The sequence below is a fragment of the Staurois parvus genome, unplaced genomic scaffold, assembly GCF_062004578.1.
Source record: "Staurois parvus isolate SC_StPar_1 unplaced genomic scaffold, SC_StPar_1.0 ptg000151l, whole genome shotgun sequence".
NCBI lineage: Eukaryota > Metazoa > Chordata > Amphibia > Anura > Ranidae > Staurois > Staurois parvus.
The window spans coordinates 21280101-21307803 of NW_028317947.1; the positions used below are offsets into that span (position 1 = coordinate 21280101).

Below are 27703 nucleotides of genomic sequence, written 5' to 3' on the forward strand. Positions count from 1 at the left end.
CTCTTGTGCTTGTATGCACCCATTCCACCAGATCTCTGGGCATTTCAGCACCATGGCTTCCTTAGCCCAGCTATGTACTTTATCAAATGCCTACCAGGTGGATGTCCTATCATCTCCGGATACAGCTTTCGGCTGCACGGTTCTTGTAGCGGCACCCGTATGTTTAGGTGACCTAGAACATTCTGGAAACAACATTTTCACTTTGGCTTCAGGAAGGCCCCCTATCTTCCACTGTTTCTTGTGTTGCTGATCATAGAATGGCTCACAGAAAACTTCTTCTGATGGCTAAGTTTGCATCCCTGCATTGGAAATTGGACCATACGTATCGGTGGGCTGGCATCAGGTTACTGGAAGAAGATGCAGGTCTGGGAAAGGGGACTGTGGCTGCTTCACATTGTTCCTGCAGCCTGCTCACAATTTTTTTATAGAGCAGGAAGGGAAAGGATAAATATGTGGGGATTAATGAAAGAAAATACGATCATTGTACAACTTTCTGGTGACTGGACGTCAGGCAGCTGAAAGAAATATCTGCTGAGACCCAATTCAAAGAATTCTAGTAGCAGACAAATTCTAATGCAACATTTCTTTTATTTTTTTGTTTTTAAGCTAAACTCCCGGTGAATGGTTACATACACAAACGAAATACATGTAAGGGAGCTAAATTATTTGACTTTCCAACTGCCTGTTCACTACCTAGTATCAGCATTGTGGGTGCACATATGCTTCACACGCTCTTGGGGTTGCATGAGGACCTCTGGGGTATAGCATTTCATTTTTCTGGCTCCTTATAACGTCCTCCTTGAGATCCTGAACCTCTCCTTTTCCCCCTCACTTCTGTTTGGAATGAGCAGTGCACGTTTGTTGTGGTTATGTGCACTACTCTATGCACAATACACATCTCATAGTCCAAAAGGGATTTGGAGGAGGACAAGAGCAATAGTGTGTATGTGTATTTTGTGGTTTGTGTGTGTGTGTATTTTTGTTTTTGGTGGTGTGTGGGTGTGTGTGTTTTTTTGGTGTGTGTGTGTTTTTGTTTTTGGTGTGTGTTTCTTGTTTATTTTTGGTGTGTGGGTTTTTTTCTTCTTCTTCTTTTTTTTTTTTTAAGGTAAGAACACATACGAATAGGATTTTGTTGTTTTTTTTACCAGAGTTTAGTGTCCCTTTTTAAGCTGAGTCAGGGCTTTCATTTTCTTCACTCCAGCAAGTGCATGGAAGGCGTGTATAAGTGTAGGTGGATTAAAGGAACCTGGCAAGATCATCTGGCAATGTGTTTACCTTCATACAGGGCCAAACCTTTCCAGGTAAAGGTAATTCTGTATCTCTGACCTGTTCAGGTATTTTCTTGATTCCTTCTTGCAAATGTTTGAGATCCACTCGGTGGATAAAAATCAATGATTTAAAAAAAAAAAAATAAAAAAAAAAAATTGGATTTTTTTGATTTAAATTGGATTTTTTTTGATTTAAATTGGATTTTTTTTGATTTAAATTGGATTTTTTTTGATTTAAATTGGATTTTTTTTGATTTAAATTGGATTTTTTTTGATTTAAATTGGATTTTTTTTTGATTTAAATTGGATTTTTTTTTGATTTAAATTGGATTTTTTTTTTAATTTAAATTGGATTTTTTTAAATAAAATGCTTTTTGCAGAAAATATATTACCATCCAAAGGTTATTCCATCATGAAATAAAGATTAGTTTTTTAATTATGTAGAATAAGGCTGTATATGTTTACTTTTTTGGTAAATAAATTCCATGTATCCATTCACAATGTCACGCTCTTCCAGAGGTTTTGTAAGATTATTGGGCAGTTTCTCTGCCTACAAGATATTATCACAGATGCTCGGTTTACTTTTGCAGTTCTCAAAACTGAATTTGACTCAGCGGAGATCACATGCCTCTTCTTCACAGCAAAATGTTATAACGTGAACAGAGTTAAGAAAAAGACCTCAATCCTAACTTCTACAAACCTATGAATACAGAATCAACCCCTTCAGTGCTAAGGTTCAAGAAGTTCAGTGAATAGAATAGAAACAATATTTTTCTGATTGTTTGGAGTGGAATAGATCTGCACAAGAAGAAAGTGAAACTAAGTGTGAGGAGGAAGGGGCTGACAGTCTAAGTTTCTTAAAATATATAGATTTTGTTTAGCCAAATTAGTTAACAAACATGGATGTTTCAGCAAATCACATATGCTGGAATGTTATTGTTTCAGTTGAATAAATCTATTTAAATTGTTATTATTAAGGTAATGATTATTTTTCTCCTTCCTAAATACAACAGAAAAGTTGTCCAAATATGAATGATTAACCTATTAAACTGGGGATAAAAAACTAATATGAAAAGTTGTTATTCTAAAAATCTTCATCTACTTGCATATTAAAGTTATACCAGCAAGAATTAGTCTTTATGTAGAAAACTAGGATTTACATCAAGCCTTACTGACTAGTGATTTAAATCACATCCACCCTGGTTCCACTTCACCAATACATCCCGATATTTGAGTAATCTTGATGGCTTCTGTTACTGCAGGTCTATCTTGGCTCAGAGCTGAAATGGTTTTGATTCTTTTATTGGAGGCTTGTTGGGTAGGTATTGGAGCTGCGGCCTGGGGTGAAATAGGTAGTCACAGGGCCAGTATTTTCTGCTCCTCTATAACATTAGGGAACCTTTTCAAATGGAAACTTGTACGCCTCCTTGGCTGCTGTTTTCTTAATTGATGAGGAGCTGTTATGGTACCAGCCACACGCAGAAAAAGGTGACTCCGCATCACGCTACAGATGAGAAGATTGTATGGGGTCGGTGGCTGGAAGCCATGCAGCTCTATTGTCTCCAGTTAGTGTATATGAGCTCTGGCATGTTTGTACAGCTGATGTCAGTGTCATGTGCTCTCTGGCAGTTCGTCATGTGCACCACTTTCCAGGAAATGCATCTCAGGAAATGCTGCTATTACGTTCTGCATCCTTACCGGACAAATGAGGAACTTTAGTGCCTCATGTATGAAATGCCTGACTAAACAGTTTCTTACGATCGATGATTTCCCTTTTGCAGTATTAGTGTTTCTAAACCCACAACAGTAAAATCAGTCTGTATATGCAGTAAAGCATGCTTGTTATACTCACTGTGGGACCTAAGGGGTTAATTCTGCACATTGTGTAAAAGCTGTTTGATCCTGTCTTCTCTGGTCCTACCTCCCCCCTTCTTCTTCCTTTTTTTTTTTTTTTCTTTTTACTGTCCCCAATCCATCTGCCATAGCAAGGAGCAGCAGTAGAAAGTCTGCACATGCTCCCTTTGGTGTGTATTGCTAGAGCTTTTTTTTGGGGGGGGGGGTTGGCATGTGATCGGCACAGAGCCAATCAGCACTGTCTGGACAGAGGGTCAGGAGTCATGCATCCTCATTGGACAATCAGGAGAGAATCAAAACTCCTACAAGCTTAACCAGTGCTCGGCCAGACACTGATAGAAGTCACAAGACTGCTATATACTGATGATGAGAAAAGGTATTTAGCAGTTTATATTTACTAAAATAATTGCACTTCCATGTTCTGTGTACTGTGGGAGAGCAGATCTAGCGAGTGCAGGGTCCGGGGAGAGCGGATATAGTGAATGCGGGGTCCGGGGAGACCAGATATAGTGAATGCAGGGTCCGGGGAGAGCGGATATGGTGAATGCAGGGTCCGGGGAGACTGGATATAGTGAGAGCGGGGTCCAGGGAGACCGGATATAGTGAATGCAGGGTCCGGGGAGACCGGATATAGTGAATGCAGGGTCCGGGGAGACCAGATATAGTGAATGCAGGGTCCGGGGAGACCAGATATAGTGAATGCGGGGTCCGGGGAGACCAGATATAGTGATTGCGGGGTCCGGGGAGACCGGATATAGTGAATGCGGGGTCCGGGGAGACCGGATATAGTGAATGCGGGGTCCGGGGAGACCGGATATAGTGAATGCGGGGTCCGGGGAGACCGGATATAGTGAATGCGGGGTCCGGGGAGACCGGATATAGTGAATGCGGGGTCCGGGGAGACCGGATATAGTGAATGCGGGGTCCGGGGAGACCGGATATAGTGAATGCGGGGTCCGGGGAGACCGGATATGGTGAATGCGGGGTCCGGGGAGACCGGATATGGTGGATGCGGGGTCCGGGGAGACACGTGATACTTTGGGCCCTTGGTGTCCGCTTTTTTTTCCCCTAATTTTTATGTTTACATAGCATGGAAAAGTTGTATGTTTTTTTGTTGTTTTTTTTTTACTGCTATAGTAGTCACTTTTTGCAGTGTTTTGGACCTTTTATATGACACTAAACAATATTCTTGTTGTCCAAAAGTAATCGATATGCATCCACTACTTTTTAATGGCATATATTATTTTTTATGCAATTTTTTTTTTTTCTTGCTGTGTTTTTTGTTTGCATCACAATAACATCCTCTGAGCACCCAAACCTCTCCTTTTCCCCCTTCACTTCTATTTATTTGGATGGAGCAGTTCACGTTAGTTGTGGTTATGTGCACTCCTCTATACACACTACCCATGCCTGTAGTCCATCTCAATAGCAAGCAAGAGAAGGTGACTACATTACTACATACAATGTGACTATGGGAAACTAATGTAGCCACCCTCTAAAAAGAAGTTGGATCACAGCAGCAAAAATTGGAGGTGCTTGAGAACCACTAAAAGGTACTTTTTTTTTTTTTTTGTTTTTTTGTTAGTACATTGTTGAAATTTTTTTTTTCTTTAAACCAGTTTAGTGTGATTTTTAGGACAGTTTCAGTACTGAAAGCTCAGATTTCGGCTTTGCTTCATTATGGTGTCGCTGATTGCTTGGCAGCTGTTATTGCCACAATTGGGCAGAACTGTGGATTCTAGTGGGGATATCTCACAAATTGAAGAGATGGTTCCACTTGCTGGCAACTCTGCAAAACTAAAATACCAATTTTAGGTGGAGGTGGCCTGTGTTGTTTGGCTAGCTTAATCACAGTGAAGGAAAGAGGAAGTATACAGTATATGTTGCAGGGGAGGGGGAATTCAAGAGAACCTTTCCCCCTGTCCCATGTGGGCAAAGCACTTGTTTGCTTTCAAGCCCCATTGCCTGGGGAATTTTATTTTTTTTTTTCTCTTTTCCCCCCTGGAGTTCTGCTTTTACATAAACTGCATCAGGACCTGACGGACACTTTAAATATTACAAATCAGATACAACGTGGTGCTTTCTATTAGCTTTGTTAGCCACTGTGTGTTTGATATCCGCTTACAGCGTTAAGGGGCCGACTTAAATTACAACTATGGGCACAACTTTTTTTTTTTTTTTTGTTTCATGTGTATCATTGAGAAGATTTACCTTCACTTCCTGCCCCATAGCCAAAACAGGAAGTGATAAGAAATCACTACAAATTAAGAGAATTGCTTTGGGTCCCCCAGAGCACCAGAACTAGTGTACCCATTGGAAGATTTACCCTCTATTACTCTTCTGAGGACAACCCAAAATATGGGATTTTCTTTTACTTTCACTATCAATGATAATAGTAAACAGGGCAGATAGATAGGGGGAATCTCCTTAAAGTGTTCCTAAACTCACAACAGCAAAATCAGTTTGTATATTATTATTATTATTATTATTTTACAGTATTTATATAGCGCCAAAATGTTTGCTCAGCGCTGTACATTATAGCAGTAAAGCATGCTTATTATATTCACTGTGGAACCTAAGGGGTTAATCCTCTGCATTGTGTAAAAGTTGTTTTATCCTGTCTTCTCTGATCCTCCCCTTCTTCCATGCTCCCCCATTATTACTTTTTTGAGGACAACCCAAAATTTGGGATTTTCTTTTACTCTAACTTTCAATGATAATGGCAAACAGGACAAACCGAGAAGGTGAATCTCCCTAATTGGGTCAGAGACAGTGCAAAAATCTTATAGATGTTCTAATCCCAGTCCACTCCGTCAAAAACTTTAAAAAAAAAAAGTTTAGAAATTAGTTTTACTTTAAAGCGGAGCTCCAGTCAAAATGTAAAAAAAAAAATAATAAAAAAGCAGCTACAAAAACTGTAGCTGCTGACTTTTAAAAGAACAGACACTCACCTGTCCGTCGATCCACGCGCTTTCGCCGGACGTCCGTCGATCCACGCGCTATCGACGGACGTCCGGTGAAACCGCGTGGATCGGCGGACGTCCGGTGAAACCGCGTGGATCGGCGGACGTCCGGTGAAACCGCGTGGATCGGCGGACGTCCGGTGAAACCGCGTGGATCGACGGACGTCCGGTGAAACCGCGTGGATCGACGGACGTCCGGTGAAACCGCGTGGATCGACGGACGTCCGGTGAAACCGCGTGGATCGACGGACAGGTGAGTGTCTGTTCTTTCCACGGCCCCAGCATCAGAAGTGTGGGGACAGCTTGTGCCTTCACAGCCAGGTGCCCGCTACGCATGCGTGAGAAACGCTGTGCTTTGCGAATGGTCCTGTAGTCTTCTGGGACCTGTCACATGTCCCAGAAGACTACGGGGAGCGAGGGGGTGGGCTACAACCTCTTCCATTCGCCTAGGCGATCGCAGCAGAAGTGGGAGATGATACTTGTCACAATCAGGTACCCGCTCCATAAGAATCTGAAATTGTGGCTGCACAAGGTTGTTCTGTATAGTAATCCAATCACCACAATCTGCTGTATGAGGGGTTAAGTGGTGTGTGACTGGAAGGTGCTGTAACCCTTCCCCCCCCCCGTATGTGGTTTTGTTACTGAATTGTGATAATAGATGTTTGTCATAGACATCCACCTACATTGCAGTACCTTGTCAGTGCATTCTTTGCGCACTGTATGAATCATCAGTAATTGCTAAGAGAAGTTTAAGTACACATCTATCCGGTTCAAGGTTTGCTGTTCCGCACATACACCAAGCTAGAACAATGTATATTGTAGTGCAAGTGACAGAGCAGGGTGAAGATCTGTGTTCGGATAAATGAGGAGTGCCTTCTGAAGACTGGAACTAGAGATGATTCCGTGTCTAAATATAGGGTTTGTTTGATTTTGTTTTTTTGTGTTGTTTTTTTTTTTTTTTTCCCCAGAAAAATGGAAAGTGAACTTTAGAACTAGTTCAGCTTTAAATTTAAATTCTAACTAAAGGCATTTTTTGTTTCAAATAGGGATTACAACACCTGTCAGGTTTTTATTCCGGTCTGTGCCGTGTTGGGGCCATTCTCTCTCTAAATTTGTCCAGGTTACCATTATCGCCTAAAGTAAAGCAAGTGAAAGAAACCCCAAAATTTGAGTTGTCCTGAGAACAGGGATAGAGGGGAAATCATCCAGTGGGCAGACTTGTTCTGGTGACCTTGGTGACATGCAGGGATTCCCTCATTTTGGAGGGGTTTCATGTTTTGACTATAGGACAGGAAGTGAGGGGAAATCTCCCCAGTGGGACACAGCAAGAAAGAGACAGGGATTATAACCCTCCCATACTCTATCCTAAATGAAAAAAGTTTTGCCTTTAGTTCTACTTTAAAGTAAAACTAAAGGCAAAATTTTTTTTTTCTTTTTTTGGGGGGGGGGGGGGGGGACAAGAACACCTGTCAGTTTTTATTGCTATTAAACCCAGGACCCTGCATTCACTATATCTGGTCTCCCCGGACCCTGCATTCACTATATCTGGTCTCCCCGGACCCTGCATTCACTATATCTGGTCTCCCCGGACCCTGCATTCACTATATCTGGTCTCCCCGGACCCTGCATTCACTATATCTGGTCTCCCCGGACCCTGCATTCACTATATCTGGTCTCCCCGGACCCTGCATTCACTATATCTGGTCTCCCCGGACCCTGCATTCACTATATCTGGTCTCCCCGGACCCTGCATTCACTATATCTGGTCTCCCCGGACCCTGCATTCACTATATCTGGTCTCCCCGGACCCTGCATTCACTATATCTGGTCTCCCCGGACCCTGCATTCACTATATCTGGTCTCCCCGGACCCTGCATTCACTATATCTGGTCTCCCCGGACCCTGCATTCACTATATCCGGTCTCCCCGGACCCTGCATTCACTATATCCGGTCTCCCGGACCCTGCACTCACTATATCTGGTCTCCCCGGACCCTGCATTCACTATATCTGGTCTCCCGGACCTTGCATTCACTATATCTGGTCTCCCGGACCTTGCATTCACTATATCTGGTCTCCCGGACCTTGCATTCACTATATCTGGTCTCCCGGACCTTGCATTCACTATATCTGGTCTCCCCGGACCTTGCATTCACTCTCTGGTCTCCCCGGACCCTGCATTCACTATATCTGGTCTCCCGGACCCTGCATTCACTATATCTGGTCTCCCCGGACCCTGCATTCACTATATCTGGTCTCCCCGGACCCTGCATTCACTATATCTGGTCTCCCCGGACCTTGCATTCACTCTCTGGTCTCCCCGGACCCTGCATTCACTATATCTGGTCTCCCGGACCCTGCACTCACTATATCTGGTCTCCCGGACCCTGCACTCACTATATCTGGTCTCCCCGGACCTTGCATTCACTATATCTGGTCTCCCGGACCCTGCACTCACTATATCTGGTCTCCCGGACCCTGCACTCACTATATCTGGTCTCCCCGGACCCTGCATTCACTATATCTGGTCTCCCGGACCTTGCATTCACTATATCTGGTCTCCCGGACCTTGCATTCACTATATCTGGTCTCCCGGACCTTGCATTCACTATATCTGGTCTCCCGGACCTTGCATTCACTATATCTGGTCTCCCGGACCCTGCACTCACTATATCTGGTCTCCCGGACCCTGCACTCACTCTCTCCGGTCTCCCCGGACCCTGCATTTCACTCTCTCCGGTCTCCCCGGACCCTGCATTTCACTCTCTCCGGTCTCCCCGGACCCTGCATTTCACTCTCTCCGGTCTCCCCGGACCCTGCATTTCACTCTCTCCGGTCTCCCCGGACCCTGCATTTCACTCTCTCCGGTCTCCCCGGACCCTGCATTTCACTCTCTCCGGTCTCCCCGGACCCTGCATTTCACTCTCTCCGGTCTCCCCGGACCCTGCATTTCACTCTCTCCGGTCTCCCCGGACCCTGCATTTCACTCTCTCCGGTCTCCCCGGACCCTGCATTTCACTCTCTCCGGTCTCCCCGGACCCTGCATTTCACTCTCTCCGGTCTCCCCGGACCCTGCATTTCACTCTCTCCGGTCTCCCCGGACCCTGCATTTCACTCTCTCCGGTCTCCCCGGACCCTGCATTTCACTCTCTCCGGTCTCCCCGGACCCTGCATTTCACTCTCTCCGGTCTCCCCGGACCCTGCATTTCACTCTCTCCGGTCTCCCCGGACCCTGCATTTCACTCTCTCCGGTCTCCCCGGACCCTGCATTTCACTCTCTCCGGTCTCCCCGGACCCTGCATTTCACTCTCTCCGGTCTCCCCGGACCCTGCATTTCACTCTCTCCGGTCTCCCCGGACCCTGCATTTCACTCTCTCCGGTCTCCCCGGACCCTGCATTTCACTCTCTCCGGTCTCCCCGGACCCTGCATTTCACTCTCTCCGGTCTCCCCGGACCCTGCATTTCACTCTCTCCGGTCTCCCCGGACCCTGCATTTCACTCTCTCCGGTCTCCCCGGACCCTGCATTTCACTCTCTCCGGTCTCCCCGGACCCTGCACTCACTATATCCGGTCTCCCCGGACCCTGCATTTCACTCTCTCTGGTCTCCCCGGACCCTGCATTTCACTCTCTCTGGTCTCCCCGGAACCTGCACTTACTATATCCGGTCTCCCCGGACCCTGCATTCACTCTCTCTGGTCTCCCCGGACCCTGCATTCACTCTCTCTGGTCTCCCCGGACCCTGCATTTCACTCTCTGGTCTCCCCGGACCCTGCATTTCACTCTCTGGTCTCCCCGGACCCTGCATTTCACTCTCTCTGGTCTCCCCGGACCCTGCATTTCACTCTCTCTGGTCTCCCCGGACCCTGTATTTCACTCTCTCTGGTCTCCCTTTTCTCATCAGCAGTTAGAGCAGTCTTGTAGGAGGAGTTTTCTCTAGGAGGATGGAAATCCCCTGACCTCTGTCTGGACAGTGCTGATTGGCCCTGTGCTGATCACGTGCACTCTCCCAAGAAAAGAGAAAACCTCCCTAGCAATACACACTAAATATAATATAAACTGCTAAATACCTTTTCTCATCAGCAGTATATAGCAGTCTTGTGACTTCTATCAGTGTCCAGCTGAGCACTGGTTAAAGCTTGTAGGAGGAGTTTTCATTCACTTCTCACTGCCATATGAGACTGCAGAACCCCTGACCTTCTGTCTGGACAGCGCTGATTGGCCCTGTGCTGATCAATGCACACTCCCAAGAAAAAGAAAAAACACTGTAGCAGTAAACACCAATCTGAGCATGTGCAGAGTCTCCCCAAGGCTGTGTTCTATCAGGAGATGAAATGGGGAACGTGGAAAAAGGGGGGATCAGAGAAGACATAATCAAACATCCTTTTTACACAATGCAGAGGATTAACCCCTTAGGTTCCACAGTGAATATAACAAGCCCAGCTGAGCACATGTTAAAGCTTGTAGGAGGAGTTTTTCTTTCTGCTCTAGGAGAATGCAGGACCCCTGACCTCTGTCTGGACAGTGCAGATTGGCCCTGTGCTGATCACATGCACTCTCCCAAGAAAAAAAAAAAAAAGCTAGCAATACATACCAAACTGAGTATGTGCAGAGTGACTCCACATTATATGTCGTATAAGGAGTTAAGAGGGTGACACTGGAAGAAGGGGAGGATCAGATCAGTCAGGATCAGACATCCTTTTTACGCAATGCAGATTAACCCCTTAGGTTCCACAGTGAGTATAACAAGCATGCTTTACTGCATCTACAGACTGATTGTACTGTTGTGGGTTTAGTAACACTTTAAGGAGATCCCCCCCCCCTTTCTATTTGTCCTGTTTACCATTATCATTGATAGTGAAAGTTAAAGAAAATCCCAAATTTTGGGTTGTCCCCAGAAAAGTAATAGAGGGGAAATCTTCCACTGGGCACACTAGATCTGGTGACCTGGGGGGCCCCTGAGGAATTCCCTTCATTTGTAAGGATCTCTTCACTTCCTGTTTGGCTATGGGACAGGAAGTGAAGGGAAATCTCTGTAATGGGACACAGATGGTGGAAAAACAAAATCTGATGGTATTTCCAATGCTTTGTTGTTCTATCAAAGACGGAAAAAAAGTTTTCCTGTAGTTCTACTTTTAAAGTGGACTTGTGAATGTCTTGTATGTGGCGTATGTCTGGCCCTGCATGTAGGAGGTCCTTGTTTGTCTGTGGTTGGTGTTTCTGTGACAACCTGTTCGGTATTGTAGCACATTGTGTTGTACTGGTCCTTTAGCACGGTGCAGATCTATTCTAGAACATTCTATTCACCTTCTCTGTCCCTGACCCTTTGTGATTATGTAACATTATGCGGTAGTTATTGCTCTGTATATTTGTTCCATCCACCCCCTTGTTCCTGTTAGCACAGCACATTGGTGCGCCGACTGTCAGATGTCGGACGTTGCCATGACAACCGTTCCTTTCCTCCTTCCGCTGAATCTTCCTCTGTTGTAGTGGACGGTGAAGGACATTCCTTAGCGGACCAAAGAAACTGTCCTTGTAAAAGAAGCAGAGGATTTATTGTGATGGTGCCTTAACAAGAGGATTTTGTTTTCTTTTCATCCATTTATATTCACTTCTTTAATAGAACGCCCACAGTGGCTGAATGGTTAGCACTTCCGCCTGGCAGTACTCGGGTCGTTGGTTCGAATCCCAACCACGGCACCTCCTGCCTGGAGTTTGCATGTTCTCCCTGTGCCTGCGTGGGTTTCCTCCGGGTACTCCGGTTTCCTCCAAAGACATGCTGGGAGGTTAATTGGATCCTGCCTAAATTGTCCCTAGTATGTGTATGTATGAATGTGAGTTAGAGACCTTAGATTGTACACCCCTTGAGGGTTAGGGACTGGGCAGCACAACGCCTAAATGGTTAACACTTCCACTTGGCAGTTCTAGGGTTGTTGGTTTGCATCCCAACCACAGCACCACCTGCCTGGAGTTTGCATGTTCTCCCTGTGCCTGTGTGGGTTTCCTCTGGGCACTCCGATATCCTCCCACACTCCAAAGACATGCTGGTAGGTTAATTGGATCCTGTGTAAAATTGTCCCTTGTATATGAATGTGAGTTGGGGAGATTGTACGCCCCTTGAGGGTTGGGGACTGATGTGAATGTACAATATATATGTAAAGTGCTGCGTAAATTGACGGCGCTATATATCCTCTTTTTTTTTTTTTTTTTTTTTTTTTTTTTACTGGTAATGGTGGCGATCGCTGACTTATAGCTGGACTGCTTCCGGTATTCTGACCCTGGGGGGGGAACTGACTTGGTGTCACTGACATCCCCAGTGACACCAATACAGTGATCACTGCTCAAAAAAAAAAAAAAAAAAGCACTTACTGTACTAATGGCACTGGGCAGGAAGGGGTTAACATCTGGGGCAATAAAGGGTTAACTGTGTGCTTCACTGTAAGCACACTGGTATGCATGGTTCTGCTTTGCAAAGCCATGCATAGCAGTGTGCAGAAGCTGACAGGGAGGGAACTGTATTGTTTACTTACAGTTCTCTCCCTCCGTCGGTAATCCTCCTCGATTGCTGGGTGCCGGTTTATCACTTGGCAAGGACCCAATGATTGACAGCTGTGAATAGCATGATTTTACACATCCATGCCGCCCTGTAGCAGTATTACTGCTATAGGGCAAACAGGAAGCTTTAAAGGTGAGAGGCACCACTGGCCAGAACCGACACTTCCAATGTAGTGTTTTACCATGCAAGAGGTGTGTGTGAATCGGCCCCTAAAGTAGGCCAAGCATCAGATCTATTTTTCCATGTTTGAAGCATGCATACTTTGTAATATGTAATGCTTTGAGGTAATGATTACCACTCCGAGATCAGTACTACCCCTGACATTGCCTTCATCTGCTGATCTCTGCAGAATGACAAAGCCATCTTTTGTTCAGGACTCATTAATCCAGGTCAGGATCTGCTACGTGGACTGGCATGAGCACTGACATGAGTCATATAAGTCCTGACTCATCTTGTGACTTGCTACAATATGACTCTGTACAGTCTGATTACTAGAAGGGAGGGGACTGGGCAAGGGCGGACTGACAACTCATGGGGCCCCCAGGCAATAGAGGATCATGGGGCCCCCAGGCAATAGAGGATCATGGGGCCCCTGTGTCCTTGTCCAAACTCAAAAAGCCTATGAAAAAGGTACCAGGGGCATCTCATAGGGCCCCCTACTGACCCCGGGCCCTCGGGCAGTGCCCGAGTTTCCAAATTGTCAGTCCGCCCCTGGGACTGAGGAAATGCTTCCTCCTGTCTGCAGCAGACTGGTGTCCCCTCACCTTCGCTTAGGCAGAGCACTAGACTGGAGCTCAGTCACAGCTAAAAATGATGAAAGGTACAGCTTTTCTGAAAATTGATACTGTTTCCCTGTCAGGTATTGTACCAGCCCATGTTAATAATGGCAAGTGGTGCTCCTGATTTTGGGCATTGCTTGCTATTACTGCTCTGTATATGGGGAGATATCTGTACATTGATGATCACCCTTTGTTTTTCACTTGTACTATAGGCCTTTTTATTATGTTATGATCTCTTAGATTGTAAGCTCCAAGGATCAGGCCCTCCTATCCCTCTTGTATTGAACTGTATCGTTGCTGTATTGTCTCCCTTTATATTGTAAAGTGCTGAGCAAACTGTTGGCGCGATATAAATCCTGTATAATATAATAATAATCTGGCAATAAAGTAGAACTGTAGGCAAATCTTTTATTTTTTTTTCCATTTTGGATAGAGCAAGGGAGGGTTGTAACCCCCGACCAGATTTTTTTTTTTTTTACGCAGCCTATGTTCCACTTCAGAAATTTCCCTTCACTTGCTGTCCCATAGCCAAACAGGAAGTGAGAGAAAATTGCTGCAAATGCAGAGAATTCCTTGGGAAATCCCAAGTCATCAGAACTAGTGTCCCCATTGGAAGATTTGCCCTCTGTCACTTTTCTGGAGACCAGGACAGATCGAGAGGGTGAATCTCCTTGACGGGGGCATAGACAGCAATAAAGACACAGATGTCCTAATCGCTGTCCACGCTATCCACAGCAATATCATGGGATTCCCTTGTGGTCTGCAATGACTGGATTGACTTTGCATGTGAAGCTATATAACATTTTGCATCTGTTTCCATTCTCTTATCTGCTGCTTTTTCTATTATCAGATAAAAGGACACTACAATGGGGAACATGTTTGCAAGTCTGTTTAAAGGCCTCTTTGGCAAGAAAGAGATGAGAATACTCATGGTGGGTCTGGATGCTGCTGGAAAGACCACCATCCTGTATAAGTTGAAGTTGGGTGAGATAGTGACCACCATACCCACCATAGGTAAGCTATGTCCATTTATAATTTAATTCATTGACCTGTATCTAAAACCATTGTTTGTTCTGATATGACTTTTGGTGCTTTTCAGGTTTTAATGTTGAGACTGTAGAATACAAGAACATCAGCTTTACTGTCTGGGATGTTGGTGGTCAGGACAAAATCCGGCCTCTGTGGCGTCACTATTTCCAGAACACTCAGGGTGAGTATCTTCTGAGGTAGCGCTGGGTTACGTCTTGCCAAGTTGTATCTGCATTGATTTCCCTGTGCTTGTGCAGATAATCCTTCGGGTGCCCTAGTTTCCTTCCACAATCAATTAAAAAAAAAAACAAAAAAAAAACTAGTAGGTTAATTAATTTGTCTTCAGTGTATGTGCACTGTCTGAATATTATTATACAGGATTTATATGGCGCCAACAGTTTGCTCAGCACTTTACAATATAACGGGAGACAATACAGTAACAATACAGTTCAATACAAGAGGGTTAGGAGGGCCTGATCCTGGGAGCTTACAATCTAAGAGGGAGGGGCTAGTGGTACAACAGGTAGTAACTGGGGGATGGACTGGTAGGAGGAATAGAAGATTCCATTATTAGCTGAGGGCAGGATAGGCTTCCCTGAAGAGATAGGTTTTCAGAGATCGCCTAAAAGTGAGCAGAGTAGGCGATAGTCTGATAAATTGGGGTAGAGAGTTCCAGAAATGGGGGAAGCTCTGGAGAAGTCCTGGAGACGAGCATTGGAGGAGAAGACAAGGGAGCTAGAGAGTAGGAGGTCGTGCGAGGAGCGGCGAGTACGGTTTGGGTGATATTTGGAGACAAGATTGGTGATGTAATTTGCGGCAGAGTTATATCTGTGACACTCAATTTAACTTGAGGAATAATATGAGACCATTCTTTTGTTAGTGTTACTAAACCCACAACAGTACAATCAGTCTGTATATGCAGTAAAGCATGCTTGTTATACTCACTGTGGCACCTAAGGGGTTAATCCTCCCCATTATGTAAAAAGGCTGTTCGATCCTGTCTTCTCTGATCCTCTCCTTCTTCCACTGTCCCCAATCCATTTTGCGAACTACAGAGCCCTACTAGATACTCTGCACATGCTCAGTTTGGTGTGTATTGCTAGAGCGTTTGTTTTTTTTTTTCTTTGGGAGGGATGCATGTGATCAGCACAGGGCAAATCAGCACTGTCCAGACAGAGAATCAGAGGTCAGGCAGCCCCATAGGACAGAGGAGAATGAAAAGTCCTCTTACAAGAATAACCACTGCTCAGATAAACACTGATAGAAGTCACAAGACTGCTATATACTGCTGAAGAGAGAATGTATTTATTTATCAATTTATATTTACTAAAATAATTGCATTTCCATGTTCTGTGTGCTATGGGAGATTAGATATAGTGAATGCAGGGTCCGGGGAGACCGGATATAGTGAATGCAGGATCCGGGGAGACCGGATATAGTGAGTGCAGGATCCGGGGAGACCAGATATAGTGAATGCAGGGTCCGGGGAGACCGGATATAGTGAATGCAGGGTCCGGGGAGACCAGATATAGTGAATGCAGGGTCCAGGGAGACCGGATATAGTGAATGCAGGGTCCGGGGAGACCAGATATAGTGAGTGCAGGGTCCGGGGAGACCAGATATAGTGAGTGCGGGGTCCGGGGAGACCAGATATAGTGAATGCAAGGTCTGGGGAGACCAGATATAGTGAATGCGGGGTCCGGGGAGAGCGGATATAGTGAATGCGGGGTCCGGGGAGACCGCATATAGTGAATGCGGGGTCCGGGGAGACCGCATATAGTGAATGCGGGGTCCGGGGAGACCGCATATAGTGAATGCGGGGTCCGGGGAGACCGCATATAGTGAATGCGGGGTCCGGGGAGACCGCATATAGTGAATGCGGGGTCCGGGGAGACCGCATATAGTGAATGCGGGGTCCGGGGAGACCGCATATAGTGAATGCGGGGTCCGGGGAGACCGCATATAGTGAATGCGGGGTCCGGGGAGACCGCATATAGTGAATGCGGGGTCCGGGGAGACCGCATATAGTGAATGCGGGGTCCGGGGAGACCGCATATAGTGAATGCGGGGTCCGGGGAGACCGCATATAGTGAATGCGGGGTCCGGGGAGACCGCATATAGTGAATGCGGGGTCCGGGGAGACCGCATATAGTGAATGCGGGGTCCGGGGAGACCGCATATAGTGAATGCGGGGTCCGGGGAGACCGCATATAATGAATGCGGGGTCCGGGGAGACCGCATATAGTGAATGCGGGGTCCGGGGAGACCGCATATAGTGAATGCGGGGTCCGGGGAGACCGCATATAGTGAATGCGGGGTCCGGGGAGACCGCATATAGTGAATGCGGGGTCCGGGGAGACCGGATATAGTGAATGCAGGGTCCGGGGAGACCGGATATAGTGAATGCAGGATCCAGGGAGACCGGATATCGTGAGGGCAGGGCCCGGGGAGACCGCATATAGTGAATGCAGGGTCCGGGGAGACCGGATATCGTGAGGGCAGGGCCCGGGGAGACCGCATATAGTGAATGCAGGGTCCGGGGAGACCGGATATAGTGAATGCAGGGTCCTGGGTTTAGTAACACTAATTATATAGCTCTTACAGTGGAGATTGTGCATTTGCTGTTCTGTCTGTGGCCAGTTTTTTCCATTGTACAATGTTCTGTATGGAACATTTCTGTTCCTTGCCCCTACACGTTGGTGACAGTCACTGTAATCAGAAGCACCAAATGCCTAACAAACCCCTAGGCACAGTCACATGTGTCAAAGTGATCTGCTTCTTCTAATTGGGAAATGTATGTAAAAGTTTCATGGAGCAGATCAGATTTCTCACTGCTGCAGCCTGCCTAGTGCCAGACGTTGTTTGTTCTCTGGCACACTGGCAACTTGTGAAATAATGTTTTGTAATGGGACAGGTGTGACATTTCATAGGATGCCAGAACCCCTCATAGATCTAAACATTTTCTATCCCTGGTAAGGTCACAACAGTAAGAAGTTCTTCATGTCCATACATCTGTAGATTTGATTGCAGAATCCTGGATATTGGAAAGATCCCTTAGTGGGTGTGCGATTTGCTGCTGGTGTCGGTGTACTCCTAACAACACCACAAACACAGATTGCCAACGCAGCGCGTTTGTCAGCACCAGATCACACGGTACTGCAGTAGCAGTGTGTTTTAAAAGCAGTGAATGCAAATGAATGGGCTGGAAATCGCACTGCACTGAATCGCACAGGAATCCCAGTTCACACGTGGGGCGCCTTCTTGTGCGATTCTGGGGTGAACCAGTACATGGAGCGCCTTCTTGTGCAGTGTGATTTTTAGCCAGTTGTTTGAATGGACTGAAATTGCACTGGATCACACCAAAAGTAGTGCATGCAGTCTTTTTAAAACTGCAGTGCAACTGGATCACATGGTACTGCAGTACCATGCGATCTGGTGCAGACAAATGCACTGCATTTGGGGTGTTAGGAGTTCATTGACATCTGTAGCAGATTGCAGACCCAGTGAGTTTTAAATGTTGAACGTCTGCAGAGAACGGGTCCGATTAAATGCCCACAGTGACCTAAAAGCAGACCCTGCATTCAAACAGAGCACAGAGCAATAACGTCAAGATTGATGGGTCCTTCTGGTAGTCCTAGAATTACAACTTATGACATTCATGGCCTACTTTAGAGAACCTAGATGTTACCTGATTACAGCTGTATAACTAATTTAAAATGTATGCAGTTTACGCCAAGACTTGTGTTACAAGAGCCATCCTATTGCTGGCAGCAACTTACTAATGACAGGGTCGTCTGTTTCTATAGCATTGCTCCCTCACTGGTTGGGGAGATTCTGCAGCTATGGTATAGAAACAGTGAATGTTATTTTTGCTCTTTTTAGCAATTCTGTCGCTGGTGTGTTGGCGTCAGCAACAGGATTATTAGTGGGACTTGGGCCTAATGGACACACAATTCCTGGTTGTATTTGTTTCTATAAAATTGAGCTTGGTTAGTAAGAAGTGATTTTTAACTTGGAATTCTTCTATGCAGGTCTCATCTTTGTGGTCGACAGCAATGACCGAGAGAGAGTTAATGAAGCCAGGGAGGAGTTATCAAGGATGTTGTCAGAAGACGAGTTGCGGGAGGCTGTACTTCTAGTGTTTGCAAATAAGCAGGTAATTTGAATCCTTATTGGTATAGTAGACCATAGAAGCGTAGTGGCGGCACTCTGAAGCCAGATAAGCAAGATAGATCACCCTTCTGGCATTGGAATGAAGGGAGCAGCGTTCTTAATCCGTTTCAGTGCCTAGGAAGAGATCAGGGGGAGCGGACGCCACGAGTCCAGCGTGTATGTGTAGACTGGCCGCAGCACCACGCTTGCCATGGCCTCTGGCGCATTTCGCCTTACCCTCCGGGGCTTGGTCACAGAAGCCAAGTCTTGATGGGTGAGGTGAAATGCATCAGAGGGCATGGCTAGCGCGGTGCTGAGCCCACTCTACACATACACGCTGGACTCCTGGGGCTGGTCCTGAGCGGTGTCCGCTCCCCCTTGTCTTATTCTGTCTGCATAGATGTCTCATACTATTGAGGTTGCTGAACTGATTGGCTTTACATTATTAGCCTATATACAGGTTATCAGTAATCCATGTGGGAACACATTGCATGCTAGCAGCATATCAGGTTCTAGGTGTATATTGCGCTGAAGTTTTTTCATGATATTGGCTATATACAGGTTACTTGCAGAAGATTTGTTTCTGTTTTGACATTTGGAATTGCTTAAAGCGGAGTTCCACTCACCCTGTCAAAAAATATAAAAGTTAGCAGCTACAAAAACTGTAGCTGCTGACTTTTAAAAAACAGCCACTTACCTGTCCCTCGGTCCCGTGGTGTGTCCCCTGCAGCCCGTTTCACCGGCCGTCTGTATTTCAGGAGGCCGGCATTTTCAGATTGGGCACCTGGCTGTGATAGCTTGTGACTTCACAGCCAGGTACCCACTGCGCATGCGCGAGTAGCGTGGTGCTTCATGAATGGTCCTGTAGTCTTCCGGGACCTGTCACGTGTCCCAAAAGACTACAGGGAGGGAGGACACCTTCCGTTTCTCGATAACCTAGGCGATCGGACCAGAAGTGGGAGCAGGTACCTGTCAAATTCAAGTACCCGCTAACCCCCCCCAAAGGTGCCAATCCTTAATGGGGAGTGGGGGCGCAATCCTTAAAGCGGAACTTTCCCTTTTTGGGTGGAGCTCCGCTTTAATTCGTCACTTTATCTCTACAGACCACTTGGAGTCAGTACTTATTGGTAACAATATATGTCGAAGTGTTCAGAACTGTCAGATTTTACTGACTGCTGTGGTCTCCAGTGATGTCTGTCTGTGGTGAAGTAGTTATCAGAGTAGCCCTTTCCTTGGTGGAAAGAATGATGGTGTGTAGGCAACTCAGCTGCACTGCATTAGATAATCCTACTTATAGTCTGCACTGCATGAACTTGACTAAGGGCCAGTTCACACTACATGCGTTTTTTCAGTGTGCTTTTTTTTTCTGCATCCAAAACGCACAGAAAATAGGTTATATGGTTGTCGTTGTCATGGTTCATTCACAACAGTGCTGGCGGTTCCAGTGCGTTGCGGATGCAGAAAAAAAAAGTAGAACAGGCTGCACAGAACTGTACTGGAACACACAAAAATGCACTGGGATGCACATGTTACTATTTAAATTGAAGAAAAAGAGGTGGAAAATTAATTGGAATGCATCAAGACACACCGGAGCGCATCAAAACTGCATTGAAACGCGCAAAAAAATGCAGAAATGCATCCAGAACGCATCTGCGTTTTTTTATAGTGTGAACCCTGAGAGTAAGCAGATGTCAGGCATGATAAGATCCTGTATTTTGTGTAAATAACATTTTATTTCCAATATACCATACGTTTTCTTGGGAGCTAATGAAATAAATCACTTGGCTGTCCTGCATATCTGTGACATGTTTTCTTGTCCAATCTAGGATCTCCCCAATGCAATGAATGCTGCAGAAATCACAGACAAATTGGGCCTGCATTCCCTGCGTCAGAGGAATTGGTACATTCAGGCAACCTGCGCGACCAGCGGGGATGGGCTGTATGAGGGCTTGGACTGGCTGTCCAACCAGCTGAAGAACAAGAACTGATCCCCTTCACAGTGAAACCTTACCCTCTCTCCACCCCTCTTCCACCCAACTCCCATCCTGTTCAAAATCTTGGCAGAGCTGGCCAGCGCCTCTGCTGCCTCGCAGGCAGGCATGTCATTTCTACGCACATCCGTGTTTATAAATGTGTGTGTTTGCACGCCTGTGCGAGTGGGAGCAGCAATCTCACACTGTGCCTTATACGTGCTTAGCAGTATTAACCCCTTCTGAACACAACACTACCCACCACTTCCAACAGCCTGTGTACAGCTTACCCCCTAACTCCATTCTCCAACCAGTCAATAAGTAGTGACTAAGTGGGCTACTGGGCAACACTATATGCTGGTGTGGGCCAAGTCGCCTTCGTCATCATATTGAAACACATTAAAGAACTCCAGAAAGATCCAGTACGGATTCTGTGATCCTGATCCATAGAGGTCCACCTGCACTGAGTCTGTCTGGAAGAAAGTCTGGCATCTTTGGGTCTAGTATACTTTAGAGCAGGGGTGGTCAACTGTGGCCCTCCAGCTGTTGTAGAACTATAAGTCCCATGAGGCATTGCAAAACTGACAGTTACAAGCATGACTCCCAAAGGCAGAGGCATGATGGGACTTGTAGTTCACCAACAGCTGGAGGGCCACAGTTGCCCACCCCTGCTTTAGAGACATAGCAAGCAGAATATCTTTCAGATTTGAATTGTGAAGCTGCTGATCAATAGATCAGGGAAGCAGTGGTTAAGGCCAACTAAAGCGGCTTCATCCTCGTTCCCAAAATGGAACATTGTGGAGTTCTTTTTTAAAACAGTGAGTTGCTGGCTTTAATAAAGAACGTTTGGACCTTTATGAATTATCGGTCTGATATAAAGATAGGGGTGATACAGACAGGTGTTTCAGATCCTCCTGGAAATTAGGCCTTTTTAGTGTACTTTCCCATAATGGGAAATATGTATTGGAATTGGATCTTTTTAATCTGATTCAAAAATGAAAGTAATCCATATATGCCCTGCCTTGCCATTTAAAACATTTTTTTGTCTAGTAGCTAAACAGTGACGGTAGTTCATAAGATAATACTGCATGCAGAAATAAGATAGGCGTTTAGGGTTACTTCGTGACTATGAATCATTGTAGTTTTCTCATAATAGGACATCTGCAAGTAAATGAAAGGACAGTATCTATGAATGTTCTACTTTGTATTTCTAATCAGCAGGGGCTCTGGGTCTCATCGTAAGCAAAAAGGGGCTTAATAGCATGTGTTGGCATAACTTTGTGGATTGGGTATAATGTATATTGAAACATATGGTATTTTTCATTCGATTCCATAACTTATTTGCACTCCCTGGACTGGTATATGTACTGCAGGTAAAATGAGATCGATTCATGAAGGCGAACTGTTACCATGATAGACTAATTAGATTGTGGTGATCACATGTTTTATTTTGCCTGGACAGAGCTGCATTTTTATGTTTTTTTTTTTTTTTTTTTTTTTTTTTTTTTTTTGCATTTCCATGCACATTAAAGATGACCTCTGGGCACAAAATATATTTCACAAAGAATTTAAATCTACTTTGTGTGCACCAAATACCTTTGCATACTCATATATTATCTTACAGAAATGACATCACTGTGCTGCTGCATGCAACCTGAGCAGAGTTGTGGGAGAGGCCCAGAAGGCCCACCCACTACAGGCTACCTGCAGAAAACTACCAGAGGGGGCGGATACAAGACCAGTCTCTCCGCATAAGGAGAGAGAGCAGCAGCGACCGGTCTGCAATAGAGGAAAGTCCAAGAGTTGTTCCGTGCTGGATTATTGCACACATTTCAAGGAAGTACACAAAGCACATCACAGTTCAAGTACAAACACGTTTCTTAATATCTTTGCTTAACCAAGATTTCTGCTTTAATATGTGGTCACCAGCTGATCAGGTCTAATACTTCCGCTGTATAGTGTCCATGTGACCTGTAAAAAGCCACATTGCAGTCATAGGATGTGCAGAGGGGATGTTTGACTAGAATGTAATTCACAAACCTATGAACAGTTCTTTGTGAGATGACATGCGCTGCGGGTTCATCTATATTATTTTATTTTATTTTTTTACCTGAATACCTCGGCCTATTTTCAACACTGCACACCTGTTGCAGCTATTGCAATTTTTATTTATTGGCAGATATCTGAACAGAATGTGCCCCTCTTAGTCATACACTCATGTGACATCACCAGTCTTTGCATACTCTATTATCTTTTAGAAATGTCATCATCCCTGTGCTGCTGCATGTAACCTGCGCAAACAGCAGAGTTGTGGAAGAGGCCCAGAAAGCCCACCCACAACAGGCTACCTGCAGAAAACTACCGTAGGGGGCGGATACAAGACCAGTCACTCCGCACAAGGAAAGAGCAGCAACGACCGGTCTGCAATAGAGGAAACTCCTGCAGAAAGGGAAAGTCCAGGAGTTGTTTCATGCTGGATTATTGCACACATTTCAAGGAAGGACACAAAGCATATCACATTTCAACTACACACACGTTTCTTAATATAATATTTACTTAATCAAGATTTCTGCTTTAATATGTGGTCACCAGCTGATCAGGTCTAGTTATAATATTTCTGCTGTATAATGTCCATGTGACCTGTAAAAACCCACATTGCAGTCATAGGATGTGCGGAGGGGATGTTTGCTGCGAAAGTAATTCACAAACCTATGAACAGTTCTTTGTGAGATGACATGCGCTGCGGGTTTAGAGAGATATATATATATATATATATATATATATATATATATATATATATATATATATATATATATAAAATAATTTTGGGTTTTATTTTTTTATTTTTTTTCTGAATACCTCGGCTTATCTTCAGCACTGCACATCTGTTGCAGCTATTGCAATTTTTATTTATTGGCAGATATCTGAACAGAATGTGCCCCTCTTAGTCATGCATGTGACATCACCAGTCTGGTTTTTGGAGGCTCCTGAGATGTTTGCTCCCACTCTGAAGCACATGTTTTGGTATGGCTTATTCCATACTGGGAAGGAAGTCTGTACTGTAACCATACATAATCTAATTTACTAACTTCATCCATATATTAAACCCAAGTCATCCGTGTTGCGGTCCCCAGCCCCCTTTTGGCTGTCTCATCCTATGGGCCAATGCTTGATCATGTAACAATGAAGAAAGAGTGGAAGGGGAGGGGGGTGTACAGGTGAAAGGGAACACTTCTAACAGAAGGTTGTCTAGTTTTGCAGACAACGCAGGTAATTTTGGTTCAAACTGGCAGAACGCACGGCCTGGGCCAAGTCCATTAGCCGTGCTTGTGGACCGTAGTGCATCCTGCTGTACATAAGCGCTCAGGTCTCGAGGACATTGAACACTGCATAGTCTGGATGTATTACGAATGTAGGCGGATTCATGAAATATATAAATATATAATTTTGTAAATCTTTGACAGTTCACTGAAGTATTAAAATGAAATGGCTTTGTTAAAAAAAAAAACAAAAAAAAAAGTTTAAATATATTTAATCAGGGAAGTAGTGATTTCAATTCCTAAAAGTGGGTGGGTGGGGGTATAGTCCAGGTTTGTGTATGCAAAAACACAACTACAGGTTGTAAAGAGTTAATAAATTCCTATATTTTCCAGCTTTCTGTACTCTTGTTTTTAACAAGGTCTGAACACCAGCAAATGCAAAGGTGAAAGTTGATGGGTGTTTTCTGTAGAGATGTGTGGGGAAGCAGGACAGCCGGGTGATTAGGCCCTGATGGATGCAGCTGTTTCTAACTTTGCGTCAAATTCTTGTTTCCAGGGCAGTTATGTCTAACCTTTTGACTGCCTTGGATCTGGTGTGGCAGATGAGTTGGGGAACAACGGTCCCCTTCAGAGCCTAAATACATAGGTGTTTGCATTGTGAAAACTTCCCTTTAGCTGCAGTGTTCTGAAATCAATGCTGTGTGTGGGGGGTGAAGTTAATCTAAATCATCCTTGATGTAATAATTTATATTTGTTTGGCATGTTTTTGTTTTTTTTTTTAGTTTGTGTGAAGTTTTGCTGCTTCTTGGTCTTTTTTTTTCCCATGGTGCCTTTTTGAGATACAGAAATCCTTACAGTACAGTAGGTGGTCTATGTACAACATCAGTGGCCTGGGACCTATTGTCGTTGGTGGCTGTGGTTAGACAAATTGGGGGTTATTTACTAAAGCTGGAGAGTTCTGCATAGAGACCAATCGGCTTCTAAACGCAGCTTGTTTAATTAAGCCTTGTCAAAACCTGGAAGCTGATTGGTTTCTATGCAGAAGTGAGTCTGATTTTTCACTCTCCAGCTTTAAACCCCACTGCGTCCACCTTGACTAGGAGATGGCATTTTCTATTTAGTCCAGTTGACCATGGAAGGTTGAGGAAAGTAGATAAGAGGATAGTGTCATAGCCCACGATTGGATGGAGACAGATCATTTAATAGGGCAACTGCTGCCCTGCACTGGGTATGAAGCATGAGAATATTTGAGACTAGTATGCATTCCTTTAAGCACATCCTTACCCAATCAGGAAAAAGCAACAAGTTCTAAAGTGGAAGTCCAGGGTATTCCTAAGTGTAAACCTGCTCCCACCCCCCATTCTAACTACCCTGTAGAACATGGGTGTCACACTGGTGGCCCTCCAGCTGTTGCCAAACTACAAGTCCCATGAGGCATTGCAACATTGGCAGTTACAAGATTGACTCCCAAAGGCAGAAGCATGATGGGACTGCCAGTTTGACACCCATGCTGTAGAAGGAAGTTTCTTATACTTGCCTATTCTGAGAGCTGGTCCAGTCACGTGATCTCCCCTTGAGCCAGCTTCTGGGGAGAGGAGATGTAGCAGCCAACGGCTGAAATGCCTCTATGAAGTCACCCATAGACTTACTATGTGGCATTCTTTGTTGGCTGTCTCTCCTCTCCCCTGAAGATGCTGGAGATGATCACATGACACTGGGAGATGATCACATGACTGGAGCGCCCTCAGGATAGGCAAGTATACACATCTTCCTTTCACAAGGTAGTTAGAATGGGGGTGGGAGCAAGTTTAGCTATAGTTAAGAAAAGCATGGATTTCTACTTTAATGCTCCCTTCTCCAGCAGTTCATACTCTCCTTCAGTACACCGGTAGGTGCAAAGAAAATACTTCATACTTCTGGGTATGGAGGAGTGTGTGACCTATTTAGCTTCCCTTTGTGACTGCACTGATGTATGGTCAAGCTCTGTCACTTTGGGGTGGGTAGGCAGTCCTCAGCCCTTGGTGAGCTCTGATTAGAGCAACTTAAAACTTGCACAGGGCTCCTGATTTCTTCTCCACCGGGTGCAAAGAAAATACCTGTCTTGTGTATGGAGGAGCATTTGCCTCTCACCTTCCTTTGCTGTGATTGGCTAAGCGCTGTCACTACAGGGAGGCAGATCTTAGCCCCATGTAAGCTCTGACTAGAGGGACTTGGAGCTTCCGCAGGGCTTGGTTTCCTCTCCCATAATGCCACTAAATGGAGCAGCCAGGGAGGGAAAGGTGAGTATGTGATACTGGGGAAGAAAGAAGAATTTTGCTCATCATGGTAAAGCACAGATTTATTTTAAACACCACAATCTCTAGAGTTTAGCTTGATTTTAGAACAATGTGGCTCTTAAAGTGTTACTAAACCCAGGACCCCGCATTCACTGTATCTGGTCTCCCCAGACTCTGCCCTCACTGTATCTGGTCTCCCCGGACCCTGCATTCACTGTATCTGGTCTCCCCGGACTCTGCATTCACTATATCGGGTCTCCCCGGACCCTGCATTCACTGTATCTGGTCTCCCCGGACCCTGCGCTCACTCTATCTGGTCTCCCCGGGCCCTGCATTCACTGTATCCGCTCTCCCCAGACCCTGCATTCACTCTATCTGGTCTCCCCGGACCCTGCATTCACTCTATCTGGTCTCCCCGGACCCTGCATTCACTCTATCTGGTCTCCCCGGACCCTGCATTCACTCTATCTGGTCTCCCCGGACCCTGTATTTACTATATCTGGTCTCCCCGGACCATGCATTCACTGTATCCGCTCTCCCCGGACCCTGCATTCACTCTATCTGGTCTCCCCGGACCCTGCATTCACTATATCTGCTTTCCCACAGTACTAGTATATTTACTAAAATAATTGCATAGAAATGCAATTATTTTAGTAAATATAAACTGCTAAATACCTTTTCTCATCAGCAGTATATAGCAATCTTGTGACTTCCATCAGTGTCCAGCTGAGCACGTTAAAGCTTGTAGGAAGCGGTTTTCTTTCTGCTCTAGGAGGATGCAGGACCACTGTCTGGATAGTGCTGATTGGCCCTGTGCTGATCACATGAACTCTCCCAAGAAAAGGAAAAAAAAAACCTATCAATACACACCAAACTGAGCATGTGCAGAGTGACTTCACACGATATGTCCTATAAGGAGATGAGAGACACTGGGAAAAGGGGAGGATCAGAGAAGTCAGGATCAAACCGCATTTTTACACAATGCAGAGGATTAACCCTTTAGGTTCCACAGTGAGTATAACAATCATGATTTACTGCATATACAGACTGATTTTGCTGTTGTGGGTTTAGTAACACTTTAAGAAAGAGAAAATCTAGATGGACCCGTCTGACCTAGACCGTTATATAAAATGGTAAACTGTAATCCTGTAGTATCTAACAAACAGACCTTCATTTAGTTGCTGGGAGCCGGTTAACTTTTTCCATACTTTGCTTTTGCAGCGTACTGCAGCAGTGTGGATATCAGTTTTAAACAAGGGTTTTATTATTTTAAACCATGGTTTGGATCTCTAGAACTGTTTTCACTGGGGAATGGGGATGTAGCTCTTATAAATTAAAATACAAAAAAAAAAAACAACCCATATATACTTGAGTCTGTACATGAGACCGTTTTCATATCTTCATTCATAAAGAGCATTTGAGCTTTAAAGCAAAACATTTTTTTTCTTGTATAAAACGCATATGAAAGTGAAATACGTGATGTACAATTGGACCTATATTGAGTTACTTTTTTTTTCTTTTTTGTTTGTTTTCTAACCATGTTGTAATTTGTCTGAAATGCTCTATATTAAAAAAAAAAAAAAAAATTCTGTACTGAAA

At 45.0% G+C, this 27703-nt stretch overlaps 1 protein-coding gene across 1 annotated transcript in view; it reads left to right on the plus strand.

Annotated features, from left to right (window-relative positions):
- LOC149464602 (ADP-ribosylation factor 1-like) overlaps positions 1 to 27703 on the plus strand; it is a 37688-nt gene extending 9985 nt beyond the window's left edge. Inside the window, exons 2-5 of the mRNA XM_089674625.1 lie at positions 14268 to 14431; positions 14517 to 14627; positions 18478 to 18602; positions 20425 to 27703. Coding sequence (XP_089530751.1) covers positions 14284 to 14431; positions 14517 to 14627; positions 18478 to 18602; positions 20425 to 20586 — 546 coding nt within the window. The 5' untranslated portion in view covers positions 14268 to 14283 and the 3' untranslated portion in view covers positions 20587 to 27703. The remainder of the gene's footprint in view (positions 1 to 14267; positions 14432 to 14516; positions 14628 to 18477; positions 18603 to 20424) is intronic.